Genomic DNA, 14,307 nt, shown 5'->3' on the forward strand with positions numbered 1-14,307 from the left:
ATGTCTGTGTCTAAAGTCCCCCTTTTTATAAGGACACCAGTCATTGTGTTATGGTATAAATGTTTGTGCACCCCCAAACTTCATATGTTGAAATCCTAACTCACAAAGATTATGGCATTAGGAGGTGGGGCTATTGGGAGGTGCTTAAGTCATGAGAAAGAAACCCTTATGAATAGGATTGATGTTCTCATAAAAGAGACCTCACTGAGATCCTTCACCTTTTCTCGTGAGAACACAGAGAAAGAGGTCAGAGGTCTGTAATCCAGAATAAGACCGTCATCCAACTGTGCTGGCACCCTGATCTTGAATTTCCACTCTCCAGAACTATAAGAAATAAACGTTAGCTGTTTATAAGCCACCCAGTCTGTGATATTTTATTATAGCAGCCTGAAGGACTAAGACATAATGGTTTAGGGCCAGCTCAACAACCTTACTTTAAGGTTGATTACCAATATAAAGATTTGATTTCCAAACAGATGACGTTTGGATTTACTTCAACTCATCTTTTTTGGGGGGACACAGTCAAACCCATAACATAAAGGCCAAGAGTTTATTCTCTAAGCCTCTTCCTGAAAGAATCTACTAAAGGATTTACTTCATCAATAAGAAAATTGAACTCAGAAGGAAAGAGTGGTATGCAAAAGGAACAATGATTGGAAAAATTGAGAGAAGATTCTTTCCTAAGGTCACACTGCTCTTAAATAGTGCAGGAAGTACTTGAACCCAAGTTGTCTGATACCTTAGCCTATGCTTCTAACTTTTACTTTACATATGTCTCTATGAGGAGTGTTTTAAAATCTCATGAGGTAATGTACAGGAAAGTGTCTGAGACTTTCTTTGAATTTTAATATTCAGTAATTATTTTATTTATTATCTATAATGAAGTTCTAAGAAGGTCTCAGTGTAGAATTAGGCTTTTCTTTTCTTTTTTTAAAAGATTTTCTTTATTTATTCATGAGAGAGACACAGTGAGAGAGAGGCACAGACACAGGCAGAGGGAGAAGCAGGCTCCACGCAGGGAGCCCAACGTGGGACTCGATCCTGGGTCTCCTGGATCACACCCTGGGCCAAAGGCAGGCGCCAAACCGCTGAGCCACCTGGGCTTCCCCAGGCCTTTCTTTCTTTACCAAGTTAGAGCAAAATGACAAATTTTCTTCTGAAGAATTCATTCTTACTGTTTATTTTGTATTTCTTCCCTGTGAGGTACTGTGATAGGTGTCCTGGGTATAAGTGGGAGAACCATTATTTCATAGTTCTTTATTTCAAGGAGCTTACAGTTTACTAAGAACTTTTTTTTCAATATTTTATTTATTTTAGGAAGAGAGAGCAAGTATTAGCTGGAGGGAGGGGCAAAGAGGGAGAGGGAGAGAGAATCTGGAGTAGACTCTGTGCTGAGATAAGAGCCCTACTCGGGGCTCAATCCCACAAAGTCAAGATCATGACCTGAGCCTATACCAAGAGTCAGATGCTCAACTGAACCACTCAGGTGCCCCTGAATTTTTTTTCCAGGTAGGAAGTATCATGTACCTGAGAAAGTAATGGATGTAGCCATGGAGAGAGTTCAGAGGAAAGATTATTTTTGGTCTGTGTGATGAGTCATACAAAAAAGCAAAAAGATATTGGAAGAGGTGGCCTGCTTCCTAGAACTTGAAAGACAAACATAATAATGCTAACTACGTCAACTTAACTATTGAGTACCTACTGTGAGCATGGTGCTATGCTTGGAGCTTTTCTTGGTCATACTTATTCCCTACAATGACACTGTGAGGTCAGTATTGTTACTCTCCAATTAAATGAAGATGCAGGGGCAGCCCAGGGGGCTCAGCGGTTTAGCACTGCCTACCACCTAGGACCTGATCCTGGAGACGTGGGATCGAGTCCCACATTGGGCTCCCTGCATGGAGCCTGCTTCTCCCTCCCTCTGCCTGTGTCTCTGCCTCTCTGTCTCTCATGAATAAATAAAATCTTTAAAAAAATAAATGAAGATGCAAACTCTATTGTCACACAGCTACTGAAGTGGAACCAGACAGACCTAGGCTCCAGGTAGAGCAAGCTTTGAATTCAGATCTGGCTGGCTCCAAATTTCCTGCCCTTTCTCTTCCCTCTCAAATTTTTAATGTAGGCAAAACCTCCATCTCTATTTTCTAAAAGTCTAACTACTAGTCATTCTTCTGGTTCAGCTGCCAGGTCTTTTATAGCAGATCCTCAAAGTGTAGTCTGCAGGTAGACTTGCATCAGGTCATCAGGTCATTTTGTGTTTGTGTAAACACAAAATTCCAAGCCTCAGTCTCAAAGATTTTAAGTCATTAAGTTTGGGATAAGGACCAGATAATCTATATTCTTTTTTTTAGTAAGATTTATTTATTTGAGAGAGAAAACACTCTCACAGGGGGTAGGGGCAGAGGAGGAATCTGAAGCAGACTCCTTGCTGAGCGTGGAGCCCAACTCAGGGCTCAATATCAGAACCCTGAGATCATCACCCAAGCAGAAACCCAGTTGGACCCTCACCTGACTGTATCACCCAGGTACCCCACAGAGAATCTGTATTCTTTTAACAAATTTATTTGGCCTCTCGAGAACCACTGTGCCTAGAAAGTCTTCCACCAGATTTCAGTAGAAATACATTCTTTGGAAGAACACGTACTAAAACTTCTGGATTTCTCCATACTGGCATTCTTGAGGTGTAGGTTGATTCTCGGATTTCCCCGAGAGCACAGGGACTCGTTGAAGTAATGAATGCCTGAAGACGTTTTGGCCTTATCTACATACAACTCTATTCAAGAGCACAAACTAAGCTATTTGTCAAAGCGCTTAAAACCACACTCAAAACCTGTGTGCCAAGCCTGATAAGTCACGTGGAGGAAGACGTAACCTGCGTCTCCAGTATTTCTAGAAGCCCTGCTGGTCCGACTCATGCGCAGGCGCAGAAGGAGGCGCGCCCCTCCCCTCCCCCACCCTCTTTCTGACTCTGGCTGCGCAAGCGCACCGAGTGAACCAAGATGGCGGCTCCCGTGGATCTGGAGTTGAAGAAGGTAAAAGAGGGCCCTGACCTGCCAGAGGCTTCTGTTTGGGAAGCTAAGGGGACTGTGGATAAGAATATCATATGAGGCTCGAATCCTGAGGAAGGGAAGAGGCCCCAGGGAACTGGGGAGTGATTTCCCAGAGTCCTAAGGCGGGTCTAGGTCTTAGGCTGGCGGGAGGCGAGCAGCTCTCTGGGTAAGAGCCGGTTGGGCTAGTCTGGATAAGGCTGGCGGGCCGGTGGCTGGCGGGTCCTCTCGTTCTGAGCGCCAGAGCCTTTTCGTTGTGTGGATCCTTCAGTTCCATAGCAAGGCCTGAAGTTCCATAGCATTTCAAATTGGAGCTCCTTCGGAGAGCTTGCTCGAGCTGAGGCATTTGTAATTCTAAAACTTCATTTGCTTTGGAAGACTTCAAGTCCACCCAGTGTTTTTAGGCCACTTACTCGATCCCATACTTTAAAAGGTCGCAATATTTACGTACCGTTCATAGTTTCATAGCAATGCTTTAACTCAGGGCTTTAACTCCCAGCCCTCCCTCTATTCCCCTTTTCTTGAAGGACTTGTCAAAAAAAAGAAGAGTCCGTAAAATTTTCCAAATAAAATTGTTATCAGAAGGATTTGGGTTTCTCTCTTCAAACAGTTGCTTATAAATGTGTTTTACTCAAAATGTTTTTTGCCATCTAAGGCTTGTCACGGAAAGGATCCTGGACCTTACCTCCTTTAATACTGTACTTTTTCTGGAAAAGGAAACTGAATTCCAGAAAAGATTTAGTCAAAAGTTGGGACTAGAATCCACTATTCTCTACGCCACATCTTTTGATTATTAATTTAGGTTCTCCAGAAGAGCAAATTTTACGTCTTAACACTACTTCTGGTCAACCTTTGCATATGAACTAGGACAGCTGAAATAGTTGTTGCTCCTAATAAATGAAGCTATTTGTTATTGCTCTGTGGATTGTATGTAATGTGCTTTTTGTATTTCTTCTTTTGAAACGTGTAAATTTAGTCTTTAACGTGGTGTTCCCTAATACCCTAACATCTCAGTTTAAACAATATACCAGCTTCCTTAACAAAGTGTGTACTGAACAATCAGGTATTACCTGGAATTTTACATGCAAAACAAAATTCATCTTAAGAAGTCTTAACGCATTCTAAAAGTTTAGCTTTCTTCTGTTAAGGTTCAAATGTAAATCAGGGTTTAGTGAAAGTAGCAATAGAATACAGCTGTGAATGGACTTACCTCCTGGTATTTGAATTAGTTTCTTAATAGAAACCCTTGGACAATGACTGCAAATGATTGGAGACCTTAATTGGATAGTTTTGACGGCTAATTAACTAAAAAGGAAACTTGTTTAAAGGTTTTTTCTTCTAGTATCTTTATAAGGTTTTGGTGTTTTTTTTTTGTGTGTGTGTTTTTGTTTTGTTTTTTTGTTTTTTGTTTTGTTTTGTTTTTGTTTTTGTGGAGACTAATAGGAAATTTCAGGCACCTCCGGTCTCCCCAGATTAGTTTTTAAAAACTTACTAGTCATCAATCAGAAAAAAGTTAAGTAGTAGCCTTTGCCGTGTATTGCAGTCACAAATGTTATTATTAAGGCATAAGTTTGACAGCATCTGAAAGTCATTCCCAAACTGAAACAAGAGTATCCAAGAACTGTTTATCTTTGAGATGTGTACACGAGGGGTCAAATTTGGCTTGGTATTTGTGTATGAAGATCATGATGCAATTCTACCAATGCTTTGTTTTCTTTGTTTCTAATCTTTATCTCAAAAATATTTGTATTTTGAATATTACTGTAGACAGTAGAATACAAACATTCCTGAACTAGGGGTCAGAAGAAATGGATTTAAGTACCATCTTTCACCTGATAGTTGTTGAACTCTGTGCAGGCCACTTATATCTCTTTAATAAATTTGTTACTTTAATTTGTAAAGAGTGATGATGAAACTGCCATCCCTAACTCATAGCATTATTGAGAGGACTAAATGAGATATTAGTAATTCCTCAGTGTTCTCATGTTAATATTCCCTTGTTAGTATTTCAAACAAATAATGGGAAAGTGTTTTGAAACCTAGTCATGTAACACAAATGAAGTAAGTCCTTGTGTTTACGGTTCTTGTTTTGAATCCCTGGGTTTCATCCTCTGACTCTTGCATTTATTGTTTTTATTACTCCTTGGACACCTGCTCCTTCATATGGTTATTTAATGTGCATTTGTTCTGCTTCAAATAAACTGCATCTTCTCAGGACAAGATAAGTTCATTATTTAGTATGGTGGCTTGATTGTTTACAATCATTGACTTTTACTGATGTTTGTGTTGGTAAATTTAACAGCTTTGTCTCTGGTTAGCATGCTTTATTTTAATATATTTGGATTTAAGTGTCTCCTATAAAATGTTTCACCCACTAAATCAAGGGCTTGTTTTTGTTAGGCCTTCACAGAACTTCAAGCCAAAGTTATTGACACTCAACAGAAGGTGAAGCTTGCAGACATACAGATTGAACAGCTAAACAGAACGAAAAAGCACGCACATCTTACAGATACAGAGATTATGACTTTGGTAGATGAGACTAACATGTATGAAGGTGTAGGAAGAATGTAAGTAAAATATATCCTTAAGGGGGTTGTTAATGGGAGAGTTTTTGTCCAGAATTTGTTCATTTTAAAACTTGGGTTAAGAGGCACCTGGGTGGCTCAGTGGTTGAATGGCTGCCTTGGGCTCAGGGCCTCAAATCATGATCCCAGCGTCCTGGGATTGACTCCCTCATCAGGTTCCCCAAGGGGAGCCTGCCTCTGCCTCTGCCTATGTCGCTGCCTCTCTCTGTGTGTCTCTCATGAATAGATAAATAAAATCTTAACAAAAAAAACACCTTGGGTTAAAATATACAAACTTTGAGTAGCTTTGAGGATCATCTAGTCAGATACCTCCTTTCAAAAAATGCTAACTAAACTCCAGATAAATATGTTTAATTTTAGACTTTGAAGTACATTTCTTAAATATTTTCCTGTTTTTCTTTCTATAATCAGATAGGTACTTAAGTGTATAACTTCAATGACAAATATATGACTTGTCAGGAAAAGATGTAATTTTGTGTGTAAGATTTAAGTAGATGTAGTTTTAACTTCCCTTATCCTCCTATCTGATTTATTAGGAGTTGTACAAAATATGGATCTTTCAGGTCTTTGACCAGTGTTGTAAAATAAAAATAAAGATTTGTATATCATTTAAATACAGTCATTCTATCAAACATGAGAAATCAAATAAGCTTGTTTTCCTTCTATTTGTTCTATTAACCACCTACATTGAAGTTTTTTTTCTTTTACGAGATAAATTTGAGAAAGACTGCATCTCTCACAAGGGGAGAATAGATCTGCTTCGTGTTCTCTAAGCAGTAAATAAGGAATGGAAAAGCCTTTAACTACAGGTCACATTCCATTACAATGAGCTAAAAGGAGAAGACTGATTTTTTTCTTAAGCGGGGGAGGTGCAAGAGGAGGGTTTTTCTGGAATTTGGTCTTTGAATATTATTTAGTGAGTGGACCATTACTACAAGTTTGGGGATCTTTTAGTTGAGTGGAATTTGACCTTAGTCTTAGGATGACTTGTTTTGTGATTGATTTGAAGAAAGCATAACATGTGTAACCTTTAGTAATGGCTTTGGAATGACATCATGAGAAGTAGACTGTGCTCATGACTAGCTACTCCATTTCTTTTTGAAAAGAGATATATTATGATAAACACATGACTTGCTTTCTTAGCATAACCAATGTGTTACAAATAAATTTTATCTCTGTAGTTCATAATTTTCATTTTAGCTTATTTTTAGAGGAAGAGAATCCCACTTTTAGAGTTTGCTTACTGGGACACGAAATAATTGGGATGATAACAAAGTAGAACCCTTAAATATCTGTCTGTGTAGTATGAGGTGCATTGTTGGCATTCACTACAGGATAATTTTATCTTTAATGTGAATATCCTTGGTGTTAAAACAGTAATGCTAGCTTTTATAGCATGTTTGTTAACATGTTACACCTGGACTTCATGTCACAACATTAGCTTTTGCAATAGTTAAAGAATCTCTTTTGCCAAAAATAGCAACATTCTTTTGACTGTCTTTGGCCTTTTGAGCTATAATGAAATTTTTAGTTTTAATCAGAATAATTTAATTTATTAAACGTTGTGCAGAAGTGCTAGGGTAGTTGCTTTTTTTGCATACCGCCCTAAGTGCTACAAATAGGTTGTATTCTACACATAGAAGTCTAGAGTTAAAAGGCTATGATATTATTTAGTTAACAGTAAAACAGTAGTAGTATTTCAGGAAGATTTATCTCATGTAAAAGAAATATATAGTTTTAAATGTTTGGATAAAGTGAAGCCTACATAATTTCAAGCTTTGGTTTTCAATTTGACTTTTGTGCTTTCTGTATCCTACTGGGAGTGCGAATATGACCCTGCATTGTAGGGGCATGTAAGGTGAATAGCGTTTGTTGTTTGGCTAGAGTATTAGTGCCCTCAGGAAGAAAAGACTTGCTGAGTATTAGTCTGGTCATGAGGATGTTCTCCTTTGATGCTAAACCTGAAATAACTATTTCTGAATTTATAGTCTTGAGTAATCTTGAGTATCATTGTGATTCACTTCTTTAATTCTAGTCTTTACCTTAATTTGTCTTTTCCTTTTTGAGTATTATTTGGGAATTCTAGTTAGAATACTAATTTTTCTCAAGCTGTTTTAAAACCATGAATTATAAAATCCTAGACACTCCATTTTTATTTTAGTACCTGCAGTAGATTTTTCCCATTGATGAAATTCAGGCTTCATTGTATCTTGCCTAGATTATTGCAATAGCATTTTGATTGTTCTTTCTGCCTTTGTTTTGTTTGTCCAAATGCACTCTTTATACATCTGCTGAAATTGATCACGTCCATATTTTTCATAAAATTCTTTGATGCCCACAGGATAAAATCTAAATTTACTAATCTATCATTCGTATTCATGCATAATCTGTCCTCAGTGTACCCCCTTCACCTCAGGTCCTGCCACTTTCTTTTCCCAAGCTTAGAGATAGCATGTAAATTTCATGTCATGGACTTCTTCCATTGATTTTGAGTTATCTCTTGAGAAGGAGTTTGACTCACATGTGGGCTTTAAACGTGGGATTAGTAATGTCTGTCATGGGTGAAGGTAGAAGAGTAGTAATTAGCACATGTACCAGAAATGGTTGCCCCTACCTTTTTTTCACAGGGCTTTGTCACACAGGTTTTTATGCTTTCTTGCTTTTACTCATTCTACCCTTGGCCTGAAGTATCCTGTTTTCCTTGTGAAATTCTTATCCTTCAAGACACAGCTCATCTTCTCTGAAGATTTTTCTGTCCTCCCTTACAGACGTATTTATACTTTGCTGGATGATAGCAGAGCTTTTGTTCCTATAGCTAGTAGAGGGGGGAGAGAGAGAAACAGAGAGAGACAATTGATTTCTAAGTGGATAATTTTTCTCAACTAGGTTGTCAGTTCTGTGAGACCATATACATATTTTGTTGCCTTAGTTCTCGATATAATGTCTGGCACAAAATAGGTGTTAAATGTGTCTTGATTTGAATTGAGTATAATTCTTTCCCTTGCCTAAAATAACTGCATTTTCTTTTGTTTCTTTAGAAAGAAAATGAGTTTAGAAAGTTGGACAATTAAGAATTAGGCTTTCTTATTCTCTTTTAAAATATGATTAAACAGGGGTGCCTGGGTGGCTGAGCTGGTTAAGCATCTGCCTTCAGCTCAGGTCATGATCCCAGAGTCCTGGGATTGAGCCCTTCATCCAGCTCCCTGCTCAGCAGAGAGTCTGCTTCTCCCTCTCCCCTTGCTTATACTCTGCTCCCCCTGCTTGTAGTCTCTTGTCCTCTCTCTCTCTCAAATAAATGAAATCTTTAAAATAAAATATGATTCAACAAAGGTGAAATTGTATAAGTAATATTATTTTGACTAAGGTCAGAGGAGTTATTTCTGTCGTTTGGACAGGATTAATTCTTCAAATTTACCAAGAAAGTTGAACAATTCTAAATGCCAACCAGTTGCAGAGATGTTCATTCACAACTGACAATATAGAAGAACTGAAGCCTTTAGAATTATACCGAGGCCAATATAATCCTTAGAGAATAAAGACTACTCTGCAGAATACTATCAGTATAATAGTGTCTCTTTTACCTTCCTCATTTTCTTTTCTTTTTTTTTTTTTCCTTCCTCATTTTCATATAGGATGGAAGTCAGATTTTCCTTTATAGGGTATGTATTTATTTTAATCAAATCTTGCAAGCTCACATGTCTTTCAAGTCATAAGTATGGAGAAATTTGGTAATGTTAAATACCTCTCATATACAGCTAATTTTGGTTTTAAGCAAGAAAAATCAAGCTACAGGGTAGGAGATGATGAATTGCTATAGAATGTAAGTTCTCCATATTCATTGCTCAAAGCTATATTCCATCCAGTCTCTTGGCGTGTTGCCAGCACATTTTAGTTCTCTTACTTCATATTCTTTGGAGAGGCTGTTATGTAGCCTGATACTACTACCACCAATTTCTAGTTTGGCTACTTAAGCTGTTTGTGAGCTGACCTCACCATACTGCTTTGAGAACTATGATGAAAGTTACAACTGTGGAATTATCTGTCTGAATAGTTGCAAGTGTTTGTCTTTGCATCTTTCTAGCATGCAAGAAGGGAATAGACATAATTCTCAAATATTACATGGATGTTTCTTGTATCTTCATGAATAAGAACAGTTTATAATGGTTTATGGGGATTTTCTTCCCTTTTACTGTACACACTAGAAAATAAAAGAGTATTTTTTAAAAATAAGAATTATATTTGAAAGTACATGTAAAGGACATTTAACCATGCTGGTATTTGGAAGGACCATCATTAGAATAAATGTCAGACTTATTTTTATTAGCAGTAGGTGTGATGTCAAGTTTATTCTATAATTTTAATGTCCTTTTACTTGAGCATTACATAAATTTCTTCTTTTCCAAATAGACAAATGAAGCTTTTAATTTTTTTTTAATATGGGATGAACTTGAGTAGATTAACCTTTGAGAAGAATGATTAGTGCCTTTTTAAAACTTGAACCTAACTAAAATAACTTTGTACCATATTTAAACCAATTTAGAGGTATGCCACCATTCTGTGGGTATTTTTTACATTTAAGGAACTAAGAATGAACAATGGTATAAATCTACCAACTAGATAAGTGTCTAGCAATGCAGAAATTGCTGTTTGGGAGCGGTGTTGCTATTTCTACTTGTTGAAGTAATTTGATGGTTGATCTCTAATGGTTGAAAGATCCAGAAGTGTGGAACTTAAGATAACTGTGCCACAGGTAGAAAGTAAAACAGTAGATATATTCCTGATAGGTAACAAATTAACATCAACAACAAAAATCTTAAAATTTGAGCAACTTTTTAACTAATTAGGATTTAATGAATTCTTCATGACAGCTTGATTAAACTACCCTTTGTTTAAAATACTATGTTGGGTTTGTTGTGATTTTGTTAGTTTGGATGTTGACCTGTAATTTGAATCATGACATTGAGTAAAGCCAAGTTGAAGTAATTTGCTCTTTCTCTGTTTTGATATGTTAAATATTAATAGAAGGACATGGTCATGGTGCCTCCAGTTTTGCAGCCATTTTACAATTTCATGTAACTGTAGAGTTGGTATTCCAGTCAATTTGAGGTAATTTTAAAGCCAGCAAAATAGTTGTACTAGATTAGGAAATAAACCACAAATCTTGGTGCAGTAAATATTATTGATGTTATGGTAAAAATAGTTATATTCTTACTGGAATCAAGTTTGGTTATTTAGTGATTACTATAGGAGAAAAAATGTGCACATTATTTTTGTTGTGAGAGCACACTACGGATATAAATTTATTGGCTCCTTGTATGCTTTCTTTACTCCTTGTATGCTTTCTTTAAAGGTAATCTGTATTTTAGAAAAAAATGAAGCAAAGATAGCTAAGGAGTTCTTACCTTTGAAAATTGTTTTTTAGATTTCATTTTAAAGGAAGAGGGGTTCTTGATGTTGAACTGCTTTTACTAACAGACTGTGACCCACCCTTTTTGTGTTTTTATACAGAGCCATTTAAAATCCTGGCTTTCATTGCTCAGAGTTCTAAGGGGGGAAAAACCCAACTTTTCCTGTTGTGCAGGGAAAAATGACTTCAGTCTTGTTGATACTGAGTATGTATATGACCCCAGATGGGCACACTCTCATCTTTCACAGATGCGATACTCTAGGGAGAGGAGATTTTTGAGTAATATTCTTAATTTCCTTAAGTTGTCAGTGATTTAAAAACTCAAATGTTCATTATAACTCTGCTGTAAGGCTGTGTGGGATGACATCACTGTTTTTGCGCCTGGGGAAGTTAACAAACATTTGCGTAGGAATTACATAGCTATGTTTCTTCTTCAGAAGAGTACTTTTAATAATTCTTTCCCTTCCTCCCCTCCCATGTCCTCCAGAATCCAGACTCACTGAAACACAGGAAGTTAGATTCAAAAATTGTTGTGCTAATTAGAAGTTTATTGTAAAAAAGGAAAAGAAGTCCATTATTCTTAGCTTGGGATGTAGAAAAATGCAAAAATAAATTTTTAATTTAATGTGTCCTTGTAGGGTTACATATTTTAGGCTCGAACTTGATTTAAAAATGTAAATGTAATTGATTCATTTGGTTACTTGGAGGACTTGGCTTTTGTATTTCCTGACATCAAAAGGCCTGACTTTTTTTTTAAAACTGGCAAAGGATTAAACAAAACCTGCTTTTGTTGCACGAAAGTAGCAATTACTCAGCAACACAAGAGGATACTACAGTGTATTCCAGTTGGTGATAAGGATTGATTTAGTAAACTGAGGGAAGGATGAAAAGTATCATTACCTTGTTCCTTATGTAAATAAAAGTTAAGGTAACAGTAACCTTGAACTACGTTACTTTGTCATTTGGGAATTATTTGCTGCAACTGACTTCAGCTGAGTTTCTCTGAAATGAAAAACATTCAGTGTTAAGCTGTACTGAGAATTTTCTGATTTTAGCTGCCACTTATCTCAATGGCAAATTTAGGAACAATTTGCTATCCAATCTGTTTGAGAGAGGACTGAAATGGTCATGTCAAGGAACATAATCTGCTTAACGAAACATCCAAAAGGAGCTAAGAAAAAATATTGACCTAAAGGGGAAAAGTCAGTCCATGTATGTGAACACGCACTTGGTAGTGACTTCTTAGTATTCTTTCCTGTTTATTGTATCAAGAATTGCTATGCGCTACAAATACCCTTTGCCCAGAAGGAATGATTAGGATTGCAGTTTGTTGCATGCACCATTAGTGCCTGTGGTTTTGTGAAGAATGTATGCTCAATTTATTTTTAGCTTTTGAGTTCGAATAGACATATGTGAGGGAATGTTCTCTTATTGTCCTGGCCAGGAACTCTGGTTACCATCTCTTGTTTTGAGGAAGGTCAGCTACCTTGAAATGGACCAGATTACTTGGAAGATACTGTTTCCTTGGCTTTGAAGAGGACTTGAAATGTTCTCACATGAAAATTTGCACAGCAGCAAGAACCCAGTATTAAAAATGTATCTTTAAATAGATAAGAGCATGACTGCCCTAAACTGAGTCTTTTACATTGTTTGGCTCAGGGTAAAAATATTTGAATCACAATATGCATCCTGTATGTGTGTCTCACTGACTCTTACGCATTTGTGCCAAGATATTTATATTTCTCTGACTTTCTGCTTTTGTACCAGAAATCTTCTGTTTATGTCCTTCAGTACTCATTGGATAGTAATTTTTTCTATTCAGTGGTTACATTTCATTTGGTGTTACATTTTAACCTAGTAAAATAAAGATCATATCTTGGAAAAAGTTGAGGCAAATCTTGATGGTTATATGTGGATATGTTTGGGGTTTAATGAGGCTAGAGTAAAAGTGGTAAACATCAGAGGTGATTATTTACCAGAATACTTAGAATACCAAATAGTGACCAAAAATAAATAAACATCATGTTTAAAATAGATTAACATACTACTTCCATTTTAGGAGTAATAGTTTGATTTAAAAATACACAGTGATTTCTAATTAGTACAAATTGAACCTAGCAGTACATGAGTTACTCTTCTAGAAAAAGGATGTATTATATGGGCCTGGATTCCTGAAGGGACCATGGTTCTCTGATAATTCCAGTGAATTCCCAATCTTCATCTAATTTGACCTATCAGTAGTGTTTATTTCAGCTGGTCTTGCTTCCCTTGTTGAAGCATTTTCTTCCTTTGGCTTCTAGGATACCAAAAAAAAAAACCCTCTTGGTTTTCCTTTTATTTCACTGGCCATTCCTTCTCATTCTCCTTTACTGTTCCTTTTTCTTTCCCATTTCCAAATTTTAGATTGACCTTGGGCTCAGCCTTTGGAATATTTTCCCTTCTCTTGTCTATACTCAGTCTCTTAGTGATTTCATCCAGGCTTATCTCTTTAAGTGCCTTTTTATATACTGGCAACTCCCAGATTTTTGTCTTTAGCTTAGACCCCTTCCCTGAACTCTAAACATGTATATGCACCTGCGACTACTTTATATCTTCATTTGATGGTCTGATAGGCATCTCACAATTGACCAAAATAAAATTCTCACTGCCAGTTCCTCCCTATAGTCTTCTTCATATCAGTAAATGGCTTTTCTGTCCTTCTACATCTTGTAGAAATCCTTGACTCCTCTCTTTCAATATTACATTCAGTCCATTAGTGAAGACTAACATTAAGTTTGGTCCAGAATTTGAACATTTCTACTTAGCACCACCCTGACCTTAGCTAGCATTGGATTATTGTAACTGCTTCCTATCTGAACTCTCTACTTCCATCCTTATCACTTTATAGCTTTTCTCAACTGAGTGCCTAGAGTGATCCTTTTAAGGCATAAGTCAGATCACTCTAGCCAAAACCTTCAGATGGTTATCACTGAAAAAGACAAGGACTTTGCAGGTGCTGATCTCTCTCTCTGGAGCTCTATTCTTCCAGATGTCTCCGTACATCTTTATCTTCTTGAGGCCTTTGTACATCTTTATCTTCTTGAGGTCTTTATTAAAAAGGCATTGAAGCCTTTCATAACCATCCTATTTAAAATTGTGCTCATACTTCGACCCCTCCTCCCCCGACTTACTTGCCTTTTGTATTCTCTTTTTTTGGCTTTATTTTTCTCCATAGCACTTTATAACCATCTGGCATACTCTAGTACTAATTATCCATTTTTCTTAAGTA

General features: G+C 36.8%; 1 protein-coding gene across 1 annotated transcript in view; it reads left to right on the plus strand.

Moving 5' to 3' along the window:
- Positions 1 to 2,954: 2,954 nt before the first annotated feature.
- Positions 2,955 to 14,307, plus strand: part of PFDN1 (prefoldin subunit 1) — a 68,851-nt gene continuing 57,498 nt past the window's right edge. Inside the window, exons 1-2 of the mRNA XM_055332478.1 lie at positions 2,955 to 3,032; positions 5,448 to 5,614. Coding sequence (XP_055188453.1) covers positions 3,000 to 3,032; positions 5,448 to 5,614 — 200 coding nt within the window. The 5' untranslated portion in view covers positions 2,955 to 2,999. The remainder of the gene's footprint in view (positions 3,033 to 5,447; positions 5,615 to 14,307) is intronic.

Source organism: Nyctereutes procyonoides, unplaced genomic scaffold, assembly GCF_905146905.1.
Source record: "Nyctereutes procyonoides isolate TBG_1078 unplaced genomic scaffold, NYPRO_anot_genome, whole genome shotgun sequence".
Taxonomy (NCBI): Eukaryota; Metazoa; Chordata; class Mammalia; order Carnivora; family Canidae; genus Nyctereutes; species Nyctereutes procyonoides.